General features: G+C 48.4%; 1 protein-coding gene across 3 annotated transcripts; it reads right to left on the reverse strand.

Annotated features, from left to right (window-relative positions):
* Window positions 1–6451: 6451 nt before the first annotated feature.
* On the reverse strand, window positions 6452–16139 carry TAT (tyrosine aminotransferase). 3 transcript variants are annotated; one of them, XM_066194549.1, is made up of 12 exons: window positions 16023–16136; window positions 14175–14417; window positions 13891–13995; window positions 13000–13067; window positions 12459–12617; window positions 12141–12279; window positions 11578–11630; window positions 11055–11207; window positions 10027–10155; window positions 9489–9572; window positions 7872–7970; window positions 6452–7130 (listed from the first exon to the last, which is right to left on the reverse strand). In XM_066194549.1, the coding sequence occupies exons 2-12, from the start codon at window positions 14407–14409 to the stop codon at window positions 6987–6989; spliced, it is 1368 nt and encodes a 455-aa protein (XP_066050646.1). In that variant the 5' UTR covers window positions 14410–14417; window positions 16023–16136; the 3' UTR covers window positions 6452–6986. The 3 variants fall into 3 exon arrangements, with proteins under 3 accessions (XP_066050646.1, XP_066050647.1, XP_066050649.1); XM_066194550.1 differs by lacking the exon at window positions 16023–16136 and adding an exon at window positions 15988–16008; XM_066194552.1 differs by lacking the exon at window positions 10027–10155 and having other exon boundaries at window positions 16023–16139.
* Between the last annotated feature and the right edge of the window lie 2435 nt (window positions 16140–18574).

Raw genomic sequence — 18574 nt, forward strand, 5'->3', positions numbered from 1 at the left:
TGGCATCAGTATGTAGGCTTTATGATAGCACCATATACTACTGGGCAGTCATCTTGTCAAGGGGTTGAGCAGATTTTTCTACTTATTTGGACACCATGTTCCAGTTATTTGTCTGAGCTTTCCACAAGGCATCCTCTGTGGTATGAGCAGTTGCACAGAGCAGGAGAATGTGCTCTTCTTTGGATTTGAGACTTGGGAGGACAAGCTGCTTTGACACACTGTATTTCCTGAGACATGCACATTGTGACACTTGAAGAAGGAAACCTCTGGCTCCTGAAAACAAAGGTCATGCTCCCCCTGTGTCTAACTCAAAAGCTTTATGATGCAAAGCAGAAGCATAAGGGGTCGGAGTAATCCCAAGCACAAATATAGGCCATGTAGAAAATGGACTAATATCAGCCCTAAGAAGAAGGACTTGGGGGTGTTGGCAGAATAGAGGCTTCACATGAGCCAGCTATGTGTCCTGACAGCCCAGAAACCAGTCATGTCCTGGGCTGTGTGTCACCAGCAGCATGGGCAGCAGGATGGAGGAGGAGATTCTTCCCCTCTACTCTTTTGTGGTGAGACCCCACCTGGAATACTGCATCCAGCTCTGGGGTCCTCGGCACGGGAAAGACAAGGGCCTGTTGGAGTATGTCCAGAGAATGACACATTTCTATTTTCTACCCTCCCTCTGTGGTCTCAGAGACTTGTGAGCTCTGTGAACTGCTCACACAATCACACTTTGTATTTCTTATACACCCTGAAGAAGTAAGCAATAGGTACTGTGTTCCCAAGCATGCACAAAAGATTACACCTGACCCAGTGCAGCAGCAACTGAAGTAGGCTGAGGAGTAACGCCAATGGTATAGACTAGAGTTTAACTCCACAGTGCTTACACTGGAGATGCCTCCCTACCTGAGAGCATGTTTTTGTCAGCTGATGAGAGAACCAGGCACACCTATGGCAGTGAAACCTGATCAGCTGTAAGGTTGGACTAACCCCATGCCCTGTCTTCTGCCATCATCTAGAGGAGATGCCTAGGGAAGAGAACGAGAAGCCAGGGATCTGGAGTACATGATTCACCTCTCTGAATGCAGATGTCCAAAATAAGCTAGTGAATGATGCCCTGGAAGCTCCTGTTTCTTTCTGTTTGCTGTGACAACAGTGGGGAGTGATGTCTGTGAGTAGGCACAGAAGCTGTCTAAAATCTGTTCAGATCAAGCTTGCCTTTGCATTTATAGCACCTAGACATTTTTCTATTCACTTTTCACAAGACTTGTTTTGAACTTAGATTCTTTTGGCATCAACAGGATTTCCTGGCAATATGGGTATGTTTAGCTGCATGTTGTGAGAACTACTTTCCTCTGTTGTGAACCTTCATTAAAAAAAAACAAAACAACACCAAAACTGTATTTGGTATAATTACAAATTTTAAACTCAAGAGACACAATGAGTAATTTCTCCCTATTTGCAGTCTTCAAGCTATACAAGTTTTTAGTATCTGCTCTTATATGCCCTGAAGAACACAACTCATACCAGGCTGATATGGAAAGCAGGTCATGGTAATCATGCTGTCAAAGTCTCTATCACTTTCAGGTGTGTGATGGGATAGTTCACATTTTCTGCATCTCAAAGGTATGACACTGGGGAGCTGCTGTAAGAGTCAATGCTGTGACTATGCATTGGTGAATATTTCTCTTTCAAAGCAGAGGGATTTTAGTTGTTTTCTAGCTTACACTTTTGAAGCTGTAGAGGAAAATGAGAATTTATGGCTCTGCAAGACTGACTGTGACACAAAGCTACAGTGTCACTGCTCACACAAGGGCCATGCACAATCTCCTGTGCTGACCAGTGGATTTGAGTACTGCTATGCTGTGTTTTGAAATGCACAGGAAAAAAACTGGTCCTTGCAGTAAAGAAATTTGACAGTAATCTACAAAAAATAAAAAAGAAGTCTCTGTGTCAATTGCTCATTACTTTCATTGGGATGAAGGCAACAGAAGGGAACTCTGCTTTCAGAAAAGAGCCTTTTTCAGTAGGGATGCTGCATAAAGTCACCCTGGTTGCTTTAGAAATCGTCATTCATAGAAAGAATGCAGCAGTGAGGGAAGAATGCATAGGAGCAGAGGTGCAATGCCTATGCTAAATTCCAGTCAGAGCAAGTTCTTTCTGGGTCAGAGTAGATGCTGCCCCATATGCCTTCCAGAACAAGGAAAAATGAGACAAATTACTGATATGATGTCCTATATGGCAGCATCTCTCCAAGGACAGGCTGGTGTGCCTGTGGCTTCTTTCTTGTGTTTGAGGTAAGTTTTAAAGTTATATTTTTATTTAAAAGCAGTTTGAGATAAGTAGACTTGTCTGAATTGGCACATAGGAACCCAAAGTTGTGTTAAGCTAGAGCAAGGATAGTGGTTGACCTTCTCCCTCTCTCACCCTAGCACAGTTGCAGTATCATTTATTGTCTTCATCGTAATACAGCACTCTAGTATCAAGTGGTGGGGGAACAGGAAAATGAGAAAGCAGGAGAGAAAGAAGGAGGTCACATAATACTTTACAAACACATTACAGAAATGGGAAAAATACTAAGGGAAAAAAAAAGTATTTATTCAACTTTTGAATTAATTTCATTGGTCAGCTTCTGCCTTCTTTATGCACATAGGCAGTTTGAAACTGGAAATCAGCACAGGAACAGAAGTTGGAGCAGAACAGCTAGTTTAGAGTAACAACAGCAACAAGCAGACCTGAAGCATGCATAGCCTGTGCAATGCACTGGAATGCAGAAGACCCTGTGCCACCACCGCTTCTGTCAGGTATCCAGGAAATAAGTCACTCAGACTTATTGACAACACCTCTTTGCTTTGGCAAAGCTTCAGGGAACACTGACCCAAGACAAATAAGGAAAACAAAGACAATATAAGACAAAGCAAAGGGCTGGTATAGATCTGGGCTCCCAGGACTGTAAGAGCCCATGCCAGACAGCCAAACCATGAGGAAAATCCCAGCACTTCTGCCCCTGGGGAGGCTCTCCCAGGGCTGGGGACCAAGGCTGAAGGCTGGTGTAGAACATACAGCCTCAACCTTGTTCTGACTGGTTGTTAAGCTTAGCTAGCTTGGTAGGTGCCTTCTAGCTACTGGAACCCTGCTGAGGACGCATCTTGCGTGGCTGTCCTGTCAATGGCATGACCTTGACCATGCTAAGCCTTCCTTCTCCTGAAGAGCTCCTCTACACTCTCACACTCTGGTTTACAAAATCCCTCCCAGTCACCTCAAATAAGTACTGTCTCCCAGCCCACTGCTGCCACCTCCTCTTACATCCACACTTTCTTCCTGGCCACTTCTCAGGCTTGTGGAAACCTATACATGCCTCTGGTGGGTAATGCCACCAGAGCAGGTCAGCTCCTTTGGGCTCTGACAGAGCAGCATGCCCTGGGATGTAGCAGGCCCCACATACAAAGTTTTTCGCAGACACCTTCTCTTGGGGTTCCACTGCCATGCAATATACAAGCCTTACCTGAGCTCCCGGAAAGACTGGGCTCTGGCTCACCAGGGCCTCCACCATCATCCCCCAGACTGCTTCCTTGCAACCTTTCTGGATCCAAAGCAGTGAAAACCACATCTTCCCACTGCGGATGTACAGCATGGCTACCAGATGGTAGAGAGCAGGCTTGTGTAGACAGGCTCTTGCAGCCAAAGGCCATAGTCCCAAGGCAGGAAGACCCTCAGGGACCCCTCAGATCTACAGACCTGCTGAAGGCAGTCAGGGCTGCTGGAAGAGGGAATGAGTGAGGCCAGAGCCAGGAGCTGGGCTACACTGAGGTTCCTAAAGCATCCAGGGGAACTGATGGTCTCACTGCAGGCAGGTGCAATTTGTCCCAGCTTGCCTGCAGTGCCAGTTTCCCTGTTGGGGTTGAACCCACTACCAGCTCCTTTGGAAGCTGAGGACTAATACACCTCAAGCTGAAAAGTTCCTTCCTTTCCCAAAGAGAGCACTAGGCATGAGGTTACCTCCTTGCCTAGGTCCCCATATCTGAGGTAAATCACCCTAATCCTAAACATGGCCACCCTAGACAGCAAAGAGCAGATGCACAATGAAAAGCCTGTGCCAGGGTATATCACTGTTGCTCCCCAGCTACGGCAACAAGGATGGCTGTGGATTGGTGTGTGAGCCAGCACAGGCAGGATGCAGGAACAACTACAAAACCACAGATGAAATGCAGAGTAAATTTATTTCCATTACCTCACCAACCAGGGGATCCTCAAAGCGGAAACCCAGGTGGACGCACACAAGCAGGAATGCAAGCACTGTGGAGTCTGGTCCATGCTCAAGGATCACCAAACCTGCTGTTTTTCACATGTATATCAGGGATTATTACAGGCATAGTTTACCACTGAGATTTACTTCAGCAAAGCAGAAATGTCAAGCATGTTCAGTGGGGTGGTTCTAAGTCTAGCACAGGCCTGTGTTATATAAAGACAGATGTACCACTTGCCAAACACACAAGACTAAAGAACTATTAGTATAATATATGTGCTTTTCTACACTTCACCTGCAAGACACTTGAGTGTATTTACAATCCTCCTTGCCAATCTTCCCTTATTTTCCCACGATCAGTTATAAGGGCACTGAGGCATTCTGCTAAAGCTCTGCAGATCTTGTCTGAGCATCCCCAAAGAGCAGTTTCAGACCCATGTTGTGATTTCTTCCTTGGTGTTAATGCTGAAAGGGGTTTTCTTTGGCACAGAGTACCTCCAAACTCCGACTCAGGCTAGTTTGTATGGCTGGCAGGGTGCTCTAACCTACACCCACACCATGACGCAAAGCATCTGTGAGTATAATACCTGAAAAATGATACCAGCACATTTGTGGTTTAATGCTAGTTTGCTATTGCATCAGGGAAAACCTAGGTGTGGTCAAAAGGCAGTGATATGTTTACAAAATATGACAATGGAGGATGTGGCCTTGAGAAATCTAAATATCCTGAGATTTATGAGGTATATATATGCCTATGTCTCTGGCTCTCTCAGCCTTCCCAGTCAAACGCTGCTGGGTCCAAAAGAAACAGGATCGTGTTAATTATTGCAGAATATTGGCATGTTACCAGCCATCTCTGAGGGGACACTGAAAGAAAAGGAGTTCCTGCAGGAAGAGTGATCTCAAAGGATCAGCTTTCTCTAAAACCAGGAAAACCAGGATATGTTTATTAGTAATGGGGATTAAAGCCGCGGAACCTAAAGTATGTGAAGAGTTGAAGGAAGCAAAAGGTACTTGAAAGCTGTAGTAGGTTCAAGATGGCATAACAATGCAGCAACATCATGCTGTAAAGGTCTCCTGGTCCAACAGACCCTTCACACACCACCCTGCTTGTTACTTGTCAATGTTTTTTCTTAAGCAGCTCTGGTTATTCAGCTCTATTGAAGGTCTAATGGCATGAAATCTCTGAAGCTGTGTACCATTCACCCACAGCCCCAGCTTCCCTCTCTTTTTGCTCTGGGATTGCTTTCTTCAAAAGGAAAAGATGTAGCATGGACACTCAGCTGACGGGTCAAAGACCTTTTAATACACTGCTATCTTTCTCATTTAGCCCTCCCCTCTAATGGTACCCAGACTTTGTACTGGGCAAGATAAGGGGAGACAATTAGGTAGTTATAGAACCTGGCAGGACTGGCAGTATGTAGTCTACAGCTATCTCACTTTTCCTGTCATTGAGGAGGCACGGTTCACCTGTGGATCTGAACTCTGTGGGGGGACAGGTGAACAGAGTTGAAGGTGGCAACATGAGGCACTCCACAAGTTGCCCTCCTGACAGTTCCAGAAATGGCTCCTGAGCATCTCACCAGAACACATGTTGCAATGGGCATTATCATCTCCTCCCATTTCCATTGAATAAACAGACAACAGGCCACCAGTTCCTTATTACTCTATAGAGCTGACGTACTCAGCAATCAGTAACTTTGGTACTGCTGGCATGTCACAAACACCACATATAGTATGAGCCATGGTGTGCCACCCAGTGATTCACCACTACAGCAGGAAAGGCATGCCAAGCCTTGAGTACTCCGGCATGGCTGGCTCCAGCCCTGGGGACAGTTGCCTCCCTGCAGCAGCAAGCACAGCACCCACTGGTCTGCTGGGGTCCACAGTGGGGGAGGCTGTGAGCGCCAAGGAGAAGGTGCAGACAGAACTGTTCTGTGGGGAGCAGACAGGCTGCCACAGCAAGCTGCCAACATCATCAGGGCGGGAGGGGCTGGCTCCAGCCTGTGTCAAGCTTGCAGGGCCCATCCTGCTGCTCAGGGCTGGTGGGTTTCTTTGGGGGTCTGAATCACTCTCACCATATCCTTGCTGGCACACAGGATGGCCCTGGGGAGGCAGGGACATGCCTGGGGCGCTGCAACAACATGGGGGGAGCAAAGGTGACCCACACAGTGACCACGCCCAACCTAGTGCAACAGTAAGACAGTGCAGGACTGCCATGTCAGAATTTTTATTAATAAAAAAAGTTACAATAACTTATTCCCTTTATCACACAAAGGGCTCGGTATAAAGAGCTCTGGCTTCCTAGGGTAACATAGGGAAGTGAGAGGTGGGTACTTTCCTCTTATCCTCAAAGACAGCAGCCTTCTCCTGTCCCCAAGGGGAAGTGTGACCAGCACAGGAGCGACAGGCCAACGGGGCCTTTGCCACAGGGCCCAACCCAGGAACAACCTTCTGCCCCTGCCTGCAGCTGCTTCACAGGTAGCACAGACCAAGACAGGGCACAGATGTTGAGTCTACAGAGACATGGGGGACTGGAAGCAAGAGGATGTGCAAGCTCTAGTGGAGAAGGAGAGAGAAGTGTCTTCTTTCCGTAATGCTGAGGAGTCTGTGGAGCACAAAAAGTGAAGCAGCAGGACAGTGGCTGCTCACAGGCAGGGAAAGGTGGGGCTGGCTGGAAGCAGCCTTGCCTGCCTGGCTGCTGCCTCATACAAGGTCTAGCCTGACGGGGGCAGGGGTCCAGCTGTAGCTACTTGTCACACTCCAGATCCTGGGCCCCCTCAGCACCCTGGTAGTGCATCTCACAGAACTCCTGAATGCGACTGCAGGCCTCCAAGATCATCTCCTCAGGCACGGTGATCACTACACGGAAGAAGTTTGGGTACTCAAAGCACTGAAATGAGAAAAGATGAAGCTGGTAGATTACCTGGGATAGTGCCAGTTTTAGAGCCCCGCCTTGGCACCATGAGCTGCATCAGCACAAGAATATAGTCACTGTAAAACAGCAGGGCTTGGTTCTTGTCCCTTAGACTGTTTTTCCTGTTCCAAGCAAATCTCCTATCTTCATCTGCGTAGACACGATGCTGTGAGGGGAACAGGCCAGAGGACTTTGTGTGAACTGTGCAGACCAGACTGTGCAGGGAATGGGCTGAAAGGAGCTAGCAAAGGAGAGGGATGGAGAGTATTTAAGGCCCTGTCCATATCCAGTGTTGGAAGTGAATGCAAGGTACAGATGTTCTCAGCCTTCTCTTCCCTATGTCTGCAGGGGTGGGGGACTGGAAACAGACTGAGGAAAGGAACATAAGTGGGAGCACCCCTCTGAGGGAGCACCTTCAAGCAAGGAGATATGGGGGTATATGGAGTTCAGGCATACTGCTCTGCCAGCCTGAGAAATATTGGTCAAGCCTGGAGTTGGGAAGATCCTGGCAAACTGACTGAGTGCTGCTAGTGAGCCAGAGACTGCCACACACAGCATGGGGAGCTGACAGCCAGCTCCTACACAGTATTACAGACCATGGACACTTGCATACACAACTCCCAGCCTGTCCGCAGAGCTCAGGAATGCAAACCCCTACAGTTTCTCCCACCATGTTTTGGCCTCACAGCTCCTGGGGGCTCTCAGTGTTAGGCTCACCGTGGCTGGCAAGCAGAACACAGACTGCTCCGAGATGAGTCGCTCAGTGAACTCCACATCATTTTCAAACTCTGGAAAATGCTCCATTTCAATCTCAACCTGCAGCAGAGAGATGTAACGTGGCAATCAAGGACACCAATACTATCTACATTGTCATTGCTTACACACATGGCCCAACGACTTCCCAGTCAAGTGCAACTGCCTGCCCTCAATTTTTGCTCAAGATTTGGGCTGCCTGGGATGCAAGACAGAAACATATAAATGAAAACGGGGCTTCTGAAAAAGCCTTCATTAACTACCTAAAATGGCATCTCAGTTAAATGCTGCTTCAGTAAAAGAACACCTGATAGAAAAGATACGGTAACCAATTAGAAGTAGAAAGGAATAAGTAAGACATTGAGACAGAGCTTGACAGAGAACTCAATACGCATTAATAATACTGTTATGCAAGAAAAAACCTGCTTTGGGTTAAAATAAAAAGAAAGGTCTAGAATATCATGAACAAAATAAATCCTTTTAGGATGATATAATTGGTAAAATGACATGAAAATGGTAAAATCTTCAATAAATATTTATTTTCTGTATTTGGAAAGAAGGCAGCTGTCCATCTTTCACATAAAGACAGTGCTATTCTGGCCATTTGTTTACAGAATCCTAGAATGGTTTGGATTGAAAGAGACCTTAAAGCTCATTTAGTTCCAATGCCTCCACTATGGGCAGAGCTTGTTCAGGGCCCCATCTAGATTGACATTTATAACCGAAGAAGATTTTAAACATCTCATGAAAATATTCCTAAACAGATAATTTGAGAGATAATTTGCATACAGAAGTTCTGGAAGAGCTAGTAGAAAACAAAAATAAACACATGATTTAATTTGAAACAGATAGTCAGCTACTGCAGAAGTACAATAAGTATGAAACAATCTTAGAGTTGTACCTCCACATAAAAAGTAAAATGACCTGTGTAGCTCTGGGTAAAATTTGAAACAGGGTCAAGTAATAAGGATTTTTCTGTAGAAATGAGTGAGACATACTGCAGTATTGTTCAGTTCTGAGTCCACATTGTAAGAGTGAATGAAAAACTGGAGACATTATGAGATGGAACAAAATAAAAGGAAAAAAGAAAGTGTAAAAGTGTCATAAATGTCTCAATTGAGCTTGATGAGCTGAAAAGGGAAATTTCAGCACATTATAAACTTCAAAGCAAACAGGCAAAACTTTAAAGGAAAGGCAGAGGAAGAGGCAACACCATGAGCAGGAGACGGGCATGCTAGTATAAAGAAGGCTACTTCTACAGGAGATATGTATGATAATCTGCCTTGTTTTTAGAGGGGCTTCCAGGTAGCAGCTGGCTTCATATCCAGGTAAAACAGCCCTGTCTTGCAAAGTACAAGTCATGGAGTTCTGTGCAGGAGCAAGTCGGTTAGGTGTAGTGGCCTCTGCTCTGTGAGCAGTGAACAGCATAACCTGGCCTTCTAAAGTGACCAAGGGATGCATTTACCACACAGGGAAATATGAAAATGCACAGTAACAGAAACCTGGTGGCAAGTACCAATCTGAAACACTGACTAGCTCTGGCAACCAGACCTAGTGTGAGAGTTGGCAATCCTCACTTACCATCAGGTACATGGCTCCAGCAGGCCTGACAGGCTGAAGGCCAGGGATAGCTGCTAAGGCAGCATAACAAAGGTCAGCATTAGACTGAAAAGCAAAAAGGAGAAATTTCAAAACAGGAGAAATTCCAGGAAGCAGCTCAGTGATTGGAAGCCAGACTCTGGACCAGGTCTTTGAACAGGTTTGCCTCCTGCAAATAAAGGAACAACAAATGCAAACAGCACGGGAGATCATGGCCTTGAGTACAGCAGGGGTTACTGAGCTGAGCTCAGCGAGTCAGGACCAAACTCCATCTCCTTGGGCAGCAGCTCCAGCTGCAGAGCTAGGCTGCCTGAAACTTATCACAGCCAGTATTTCTGCCCATTACACTGTGTCCTGCTGGAATTTGATTTGTTGGGTCATCCTAACCTAATGGGTCATCCTAAACAGACAAAACTGCACCTCCAGTTGGGGGGGAGGAGAGGAAGAATGATGAACTAGAGAGAAAGGAGTCCCTCCAAACAATCTGTGAACAGACCTCGATCTCTAACAGCCTGTTTACCTTGAGGATGCTTAGAGTGTTGTGGTAGAACTCAGGTGGTGTTCGGTGCAAGATACGCTCCAGTGCTCCTTGGACAATTGTACAGGGTCCTAGGATCCTTTGACTCAGTCTTACAAGGCCATCCCTGATCTGAGAAAACATCATAATTGCAGCTTAGATGATGCTTCCCTAAAGGAAAGGAACAGCTCCAAGGCTCACTTCCTGTATTCCTGCAGCTGTTCACACCCTTCTCTTCAGTGAGCATACAGACTACTAAAGAACATTGGTTTGACTATATGCCAGGATTAGCACACTATTTACAGTGTCATTCTCTGTTCCTCCGTTGCAGACTGAAATGCTAACAGAGACAACCTTTGGAGCTTCCCAATCTGACTCAAACCAGGAATATAGATAACACAAATAAAGCCAGAGCTGTTCCAAATTCAACTTTGCATTTCCCTTAGGTTTGTGCCCACAATCCACACTTTCAAAGCCAGGTAAGGACAATCAACATTAGCTTTTCTGCTCACTCATTTGGTCCTCTCTTCTCCCTCTTCCTCTGCAGAGAGCCTTCTAGGTGGAAAGGTCACTGCAGTAGATGGTTGTCCTTGTAACACAGCTGAAAAATAGCCAGATAAAGTACTGGCAGCACTGCAAGGTGCTTTGTTCTTACTTTTAAAAGAAACCACGTAAGAGCACATAGATACCACACATGGACTCCACATGCTGGATAAGCCATGCAACACTTTCAGTGCACACTGGAGCTATTTGAGAAGTTAGAAGCACAGAAAAAGGACAAGGCATATATTAATGAGCAGCAGAGACACTGAGTGAGTTACAGTGTAGATGTGGGTAGAAGGCCATGTCTGGGAGTAGATGGAGTAAGGAAGGGACATGAAAGAGGGGCAGAAAAGCTGGTAAGCACAACTGGGCGACACCCACGTGAGAGCAGAAGAGCAGTACCTGCCTGTATCAGTTAAAGACCTGGTAATTCACATACTGAAGTCTCTGCAAATCTGTTGCCATGACAGTAACTCAGCGGTTCTCACCTCTTTACCAAAGATGTCTCTCCTGTCATGAATTAGGATCCAGCCCATCCGCCAGCCAGGGACTAGCCATCGCTTTGCCAAGCCACCACAGGACAAGACTGGCACATTGGTGCTGAGGGTCGCAATGGGCTCACACTTGCAGTCAGCAAATACCTACGACCGGAGACTGTGTTAGGGCTGTCCACATCTCTTACTGTGAGAACTGGGCATGTGCGTGAGGCTTAACACGAAGGGATGCAGGAAGCGATGGGAAATCAATGGCGAAAACTCACAGCTTCGAAGTATGAAGATAGTAAGTGCACACACATAAAAGCAAGCTGTTTGGGAAGAGGAAGGGAGCTGGACATGAGAGGTTCCCCTAGGGACCACGCACCAAAGGACTGGGAGCTCCAGGCATGGACCCAGCCAAAGGGGAGTGAAGCTGTCCCTCACCTCTAGAGACTTGGCTACCATGGCCAAGGATTAGGTGCATCAAAAAGGACAGGCAGCACTGGGAGTGCAAAGGGCTGCAACAGACACTCACCATGTCTCCGTAGATCTCATCAGCCAGGATAGGCACACACTGTCTTGATGCCACTGTGGAAGAGAGGGCATTCAGCCAGGCCACCTGCATCCTCCATGGGAACAGGCTTGCCCTTTGCTGCAGAGCCTGGCAGAGCTCCGAGGAAAGCTCTGTCTCAGGGCACAGGGTCTCTATCTTCCTCCTACAGACTGCTTGGAGAACCTGACCACTGGGGATCCCTGCCCTGACTGAGCCTAGTTCTGCTCCAGACTGGCAACACAGCTCTCCCTGTCAGGAGAGGGCTCAGGAAGCACAGGGCTTCTGTGAACACTCCCCAGGCAGAGCCAGAGGGGAGAAATGAGCAGTCCAAGTCACACAGAGCTTTTGAGGAAGACACATACTCTGCATGTTCTTGCCTAGGTAAGACAGCACCTCCACACTGAGCAAGCCCTCATTCCTGAGGTGGAGTCGGTCAGAAGCAAAGCCCTGAGCCATGGTACTACAGTGATTGAGATGTGAGCAATGGGGACAGATCCTAGACTGCAACCATGCCCCGGGCCCCAGAAACACACAGGCAGGCTCACCTGCCAGGATCTCCTGGAGGTGGCTCTTGCTGAAAACAGAGCCACAGGGGTTCGATGGGTTGTTCACAATGAGGCAAGCTGTTTTCTCATCCACCAAAGACTCCAAGTGTTCCAAATCAATTTCCCAGGCCTTCTCTGGCTAGTGAAGTGAAGAGAAGGGGAAGTAAAAGCTGAGGAACTGGACTTGCCACACAAGTTCAGGTGTGCCAGGGCACCCAGGATTACTCATGCCACCTTCACCCACTTCCCAGGCAGGGCCAGGGTATTTCTGACAGGAGAAATGTCAGGGCTGCCCCTTCCAGGCCTGCCACCACTTACCAAGAGGTTATAGAGTTTGACCTCTATCCCCATAGATAATGCCAGAGTCTTGTAGAGGGAGAAGCCAGGCCGCGGCACCAGGATGTTCTGGCCTGGGTTGGCCAGCACTGCCAAGGCAAGCTCTATGGCCTGGCTGCAGCCACTTGTTAAGATGACATCCTGCAAAGAGCACAGAGAGGTCAGTGGGAAGCATAGCCACTCTGAAGTACTCCAGACACACAGGAGTGACATAACATCCAGGCTCAACTCTGCCAGGCAGAGCTTCTTAGCCAGAAAGACAGTGCCAGAGCCTGACTGAAAGCAGGGAAACTTCAGCTGGTGGAAAGCACAACCTCCTCCTGGGGAGAGTGAAGGTGAAGGGCTCAGGGAAGGGATGGGAGCAGCAGGAGGCCACCTTGGGCCAAGGTGATTTGGCTAGCTTTTACTCCTGTAACGTGGCCGGGAGGGAGAGCTGGGGTAGGGCCCCCATGCCCCATGGTCTGCAGGCAGCAGCACCCTGTGTCTGCGCTGCAGTGGGAGTGCCTTGGCTGGGCACCAGTACCTGGGCTGTCAGTGGCGCCTCTGGGCAGTTGTAGTATGCAGCCACAGCTTCCCGGCAGGACTGGTAGCCTGAGGAAAGAGGAGTCAAACATGGAAGGGAGGTTTTTACAGATTCCTTCCTTCTTGTTACCAGTACTGTTTCTTTCTTTTTACCAGTACAAGGCTCACAGCTGCTGCCCAGCTGGGGAAAGCCCATTTGGTGGTGTCCCAGGGTGGCAAAGACTGTCCTGCCTCAAGCCAAGCACCATGCAACCTCAAGGCTGGGCCAGATTGGCCAAGAGCGGGGACAAACCTTGGGCAGGGAGGCAAACTCTGGCCCCAGCATGTCCCAGGGACAGAACTGACGGGAGCAGAGTGGAAGGCAGCTAGGGAGTTTTCTGAGCCAGAAGGAAGCCAAGCGTGACTACATGGCTTCTATTGTTTAGTGATGGCACTGGGGCAGCCCTCCCTGTCACCAGATGGAGGGTCCCATGATAGAGGCATGATCTATGCTCTGTGCACGCTTCTGGCACTAACTGCAAACAAGGTGTCAGTGAAGTCAGGGAGCCCAAGAGGAGTCCTGGTTAGGGCAGATTAGAAAGCAGCTTGGCTATAACTCATGGCAGGGACACACACTCCCAAGGCCTTCTGGGTTCTTGCTACCCTGTCTGCCCCCAATGGCTGGGGCAGCAAACAGCTTCTGAAGGAGCTCTGGGCCCTAAACAGCTCATGCAGGAAAGAGCACATAGGTGTGTCTGGGAGATACACATACTTGTGTGTTCATGTGACTATTGGTGGGGACCGCTGTAGGGTGCTAATGGAAAGATGTCTGTGGGCTCCATATACCTGCTGTGGTGTAGGACCTGGCACAGGACTTCATCCAACTCTCACAGTATGAGCTTTGTCAACTTACCAACAGATGGAGCATAACCATTGTACTGTCCTGAGTCCAAAACCTCCTTCACAGCCCGTGTGACCTCATCATTTGTGGGAAGGTTTCCAAAGACCGTCGGGTCTCCTTTTTAAAGATCGAAAAAATAGTAAAGTTCTCACTGATCTGTGACAGGCATAGAGCTGTGTGGTTATCTGACCTATCCCTTGGTGTTTGCACAAACCTTGTGCTTCAGAGCCCTGCAATCTGTCAGCCACACAGTTGACCCAAATACCTGGAGGCTTCAGCCACAGGACTATGCTCACCTAAGGACAAGGAGATCATGGCTTTCTTTGGGTTGGGTTCCACCTTCATGCTGTCTACGATGGCTCGGACAGGATTGAAAGTCTTCTTTGACATTTCAGAAGCCCTCACAGCCCATCTTGGCTTCCGGCTCTTCACCTTCCCTGGTGATATCATGTTCCCAGTGTTCTTGAGATTAACATCTCGCATAGGGGCATGATCTCCATGGCCATTCACTTGGATCAGGTATGAGTCCATCCCGAGAGCTGTCAGTGCAAAGTGAATTTCCTGGGCTTAGTTAACACATACCAAACGAGGAATCTGTCCATTTGGGGATGCAGCCCATAAGTAAAACTTTTGAAAGCTGTAGACACTACCTACTGCCTATGGACAAAGCAGCAGCAGCAGCAAGTAGGGTCATATTTGGTGCCAGGACGTAGTGAAACCCCATGCATAAGTGAGAGAGCAATACAGTAGGAAAGATGGCATTTCTCTGTGTTAGCTGCACCATTGCCTAGCATGGACCTCCTGCACTGAAGAGGAGAAAGCCCCACTGAATCCAGCAGCCAAGAATTAATGGCATGTTGTAGTCATTGCTTGACTGCAGATTCAATATTCCACTGACAGAAGGACCAGGTCACCCACTCTCTCCCCCCAGCTATCAGCTTGCACACCTCAACCTCCAAACACAAGGGCCGGCCCACTATGTCTGTTCATATCCAGAACGTTCTTCCAGTCTACAGACAGAAGTGCAGCACTATAAATCAAATATCAGATGCCAAAAAGGTAGTTCTTCTTCAGTGTTATCAGGATGCACTGGGCAGTGGCAGAATAGAGGTTGGCCACTCGCTTCTGTCAGCATAGCCCAGAGAGCCTAGAGCAAAAGGCAGTGCTTAGGAAATGGAGCAAGACTGGTATGGCCAAGAGGAAAATCCAGCAGGCAGCACTGCTCCAAGCTAAGGGCCTGTAGTTCAACCTGAAAATCAGTAACAAGCAAGGCACAGCAGACGAACAGCTGCCTTCAAGACCCCAAAATAGACACAAAAGTGACTTACACATGCCAGCATATTATATCTAGAACATGAGCTAGACCAGGCAGGAAAAGCTTAACTTACAAACTGATGATGACTCAGGGCTTTCCAACTGCAGTTTAGGGATAGGGCACAGAAGAGGCAGACCTTCTGAGACACAAAGTCTGTTTGTGCTGATACTGGCACACTACCTTGTAATCCTGCCACAAACTGCTTACGCTTTCTATTCTGTCCTCTTTCTCTGCTCCAATGAAAAGCAATTCAGTGAACAGTGCCTCATTCCTAATGGTGGTTACATAGCCCCACACTCGCAGATACAACACAACTTCCCCTTCCTTGCCACAGAGACTGAGCCACAAGTGTTGTAGTGTTGCCTGGTTCAAGCAGGATTTGCTATCTGAACAAACTTCTCACTGTTTCAGTGAAGTTTGCACCTAGAGATGCCCCATGCTGCTGCAGTTACTCTACCAGCAGAGCCTTATTAGGCCATTTATACCAACCCAGACTGATCTAACAGGGTAACAAAGCAAGACGTCAGCTTTTCTGCTGAAACCTTCAGGGTGTCCTTTCCACCAGAAGCAAGTCAGCTGAAGAAATATACAGCAGGGCTGCACAAAAAACTGAGCCTAGACGCGAGCCATGTATCTCAGTTCAGCAGCTGGGCTGTGTCCCAAACACACGGTCTATCTTAGCAGAGCCCTTACACCACCCTGCAGCATGGTTCTTCTGAAAAGGGGAGCTGCTGACATAGGCACAATAAATACCATCAATGTAGGCAGCCAGGGAAGAACTCCCCACTACCCACCTGAAAGAAGCAAGGCAGCAGAGACAGCACTTTACCTTCTACAGCACAGGCTGGGAGACACCACCAAGCTTAGGGGTCCAGTCCCTAGTCTTCATCCAGAACAAATCCCCTTGAGAGGAAAGTCCAGTGAATTCTTGCCCATGAAATAATCCCCAAAACTGGGCGTTGAGACCAAATCATTTAGCCATTGGCTCACAGGGAGGGCTGCTCTCCCCACCCAAAAATGACCTCTCCTCCCCTTTGCAAATGTAGTCACTTCAAACACCTGGAACATGGCTGTGCATTAACTCTTTCCTGGGGCAGCCGAAGGACACAGCTTGGCTTCGTGGAGAGCCTGGGCTGCCATCCTTTGCTACCACTTTCCTCAGCCTGCAAACACTGCTGGGGCAAGTCTCCAGAGCCCAGGTATTCCAGCACTGGCACCTTGTAATTCACTGAGAGTGGATTGATGGACCATAAAGCTTGAGGAAGCCATCAGTCTGTCCTGGCCTAAGAGTTTCTGGGATCCCAGTGCACCAGCTGACAAACACCAGTTTGTGGCTTCATTACAGTTGGGAGGCATCTTCCTCAATAAACTAAAGGGAGGAAAGCACTTGCCTGGAGGCACCAGGACCTGAAGGATTAAAGTAAGCACAAATTGTCATTGGTTTGTAGGGTTTTTTTGTTTCTGTTTGTTTGTTTGTTTGTTTGTGGCTTTTTGGTTGCTACAAGATCCAAGTAAACTTGTAATTCTGGCAGCCAGCAAAAATTCTTCCCTCTTTGACGGTACTGCAAACCACAGATGATACCATTCCCAGAAGGCCCTTTTTTGCTAAGTGATGTGAGCCTATGGCTTCCTGCCTCTTAATTCCTGCATGGCTAGGATAAATGAGACATCTGCACTCTTCCTGCCTCCCAAGGGCTGCTCCAAGTCTTCCCTCATTGCCATGGCAGCAAATGGCCAGGGACTGAAGAGTTGCTCAGGGACAAGAGGGACTTGCCAAGCTTTGAGCAAACAGACTGCTGATGCCTTCACTGCAGAGGCCAGTGGTCACTGTGAATTTTACTTGTTTATACCTGCACCTGAGTTGGAGGAGGAAGGACCTTGCATTCAACCCGTGCTTACTACACAACCATCAGAAAGGCTGCACCTCCCCAGGTGCAATGAGTGACCCCTTCCCTCAGGGCTGTGGCTGGGCTGACACTGCTGGGGAGCCACGACCTGCTGTTGACCCCAGAACTGTAATGGACACTCCTGAGGCCACAATGGAGGCCAAGGATTCAGGGCTTGGAGGCAGGTTGGAAGGCCGTGGAGTGCAGACAGCAGGTCTAGCCAGGATCCTTAGCCCTAGACTAGAGGGCAGACTTCTCATTGCAACCAGCCCCAAGGAACAGCACCTTTCAAAACCCTTTCACAGAGAAACATCTTGTATTGAAGCTATTTGGACTGTTTTCTGCTGAGGGCTGCACAGTTTCTCTTTTCTGACAACTGAAACCTGACATGAGTAACCTTCGGAAGTTTATGCAGGCCCTCTCCAAGCACCTACGGGTTATTTTCTCACTTCCCCCAGCTGGCCCCATCTCTTGTCATGCTGCAGCCCTGGCAGGGTTAGACATGGCATTGGGAGGCCTCAAGGACGATGCTCTATGTTCTGCCTAGCAACAACCCCCAAACTGACGCAACTGGAGCTCTACCCGTCATATTGCACACAGCAGTGGGGTTCAGGAAAGGCCACAGTGGAAGCCTGCTGCCAAGAGGGGGGGAAACTTGGCCCTGGAGCCATAGGAGCCTCAGTTACATAAGGCTGAGAACCTGGTGAGAAGCAGGGTGAGGACAGAAGCGTACAATGGCATCAGTGGGTTTCTCCTGCTATTACAATGCTCTTCTCCTCTCCCTGCATGACTCCATCCTCCTCCAGATGCTTTCACACGGAGAGCGCAGCCCCTATCCTCCCACCACTTGTTGTGCACAGGGCCTCCCAGGACCAAAGCATGAACATACAACTCAGCACTCCGTATTCTAGAAATTTGGCCAAGCCATCCTTCCATGGTACGGTGTAAGAGGCAGCCATACCCTGCAGGATGCATTTCTGCCAGTAAGGCTGTTGTCTCTCTGGACTGTCAGGCCCTATGCTCCCCACTAGCACCCCACCCCACTGACTTGCCTCCACCCTCTGTAGTTTGCTCCTCTGTCCCAGCAGGTCAACCCCACAGGTATCTTGTGCATACCTATTCAGCTCCCTCTTTCGTGTGCAGCTTGAGCAATTGATATTTATCTCTTCCCATTGGAAGGAGAAACTAGCGATAACTTCAGCATTTTTGATGGTACTGCCTTTCTCTGGTACCAAGACTCCCAGAAACCCATTTCTGTGAGCAGAGGTGAAGCCAGTAAGACCAAGCAGTTCGGCTTCCAGACTGAGCTGCAGTCACAAAGCAGGACTGAGAAAGCTGCTTGAGGGGAGCACAGGCTCAAGCATTGCTGCACTGACAAACCTGTCGCTGGGCAGGTTGCAGGTAGGTAACACACAAGGATAGTTTTGCCAGTTCAGGGTGCACTGCTGCAGGGACGGGCACCTAACTATTACTCTGCATAAAAATCCACCAGGAT

The sequence above is a fragment of the Chamaea fasciata genome, unplaced genomic scaffold (assembly GCF_029207755.1).
Source record: "Chamaea fasciata isolate MVZ Bird 193981 ecotype frontalis unplaced genomic scaffold, bChaFas1.0.hap1 SCAF_12, whole genome shotgun sequence".
Lineage (NCBI taxonomy): Eukaryota > Metazoa > Chordata > Aves > Passeriformes > Sylviidae > Chamaea > Chamaea fasciata.

Excerpts from the sequence above, each read along its gene's own strand:
- TAT (XM_066194549.1), bottom strand. The coding sequence starts at position 14,409 with ATGGACTCATACCTGATCCAAGTGAATGGCCATGGAGATCATGCCCCT. Across the intron at positions 11,208-11,577 it reads ATGAGATCTACGGAGACATG|GTATTTGCTGACTGCAAGTG; the intron begins GTGAGTGTCTGT and ends CTCCGGTCGTAG. Across the intron at positions 7,131-7,871 it reads TGTTCTGCTTGCCAGCCACG|TGCTTTGAGTACCCAAACTT; the intron begins GTGAGCCTAACA and ends TTCTCATTTCAG.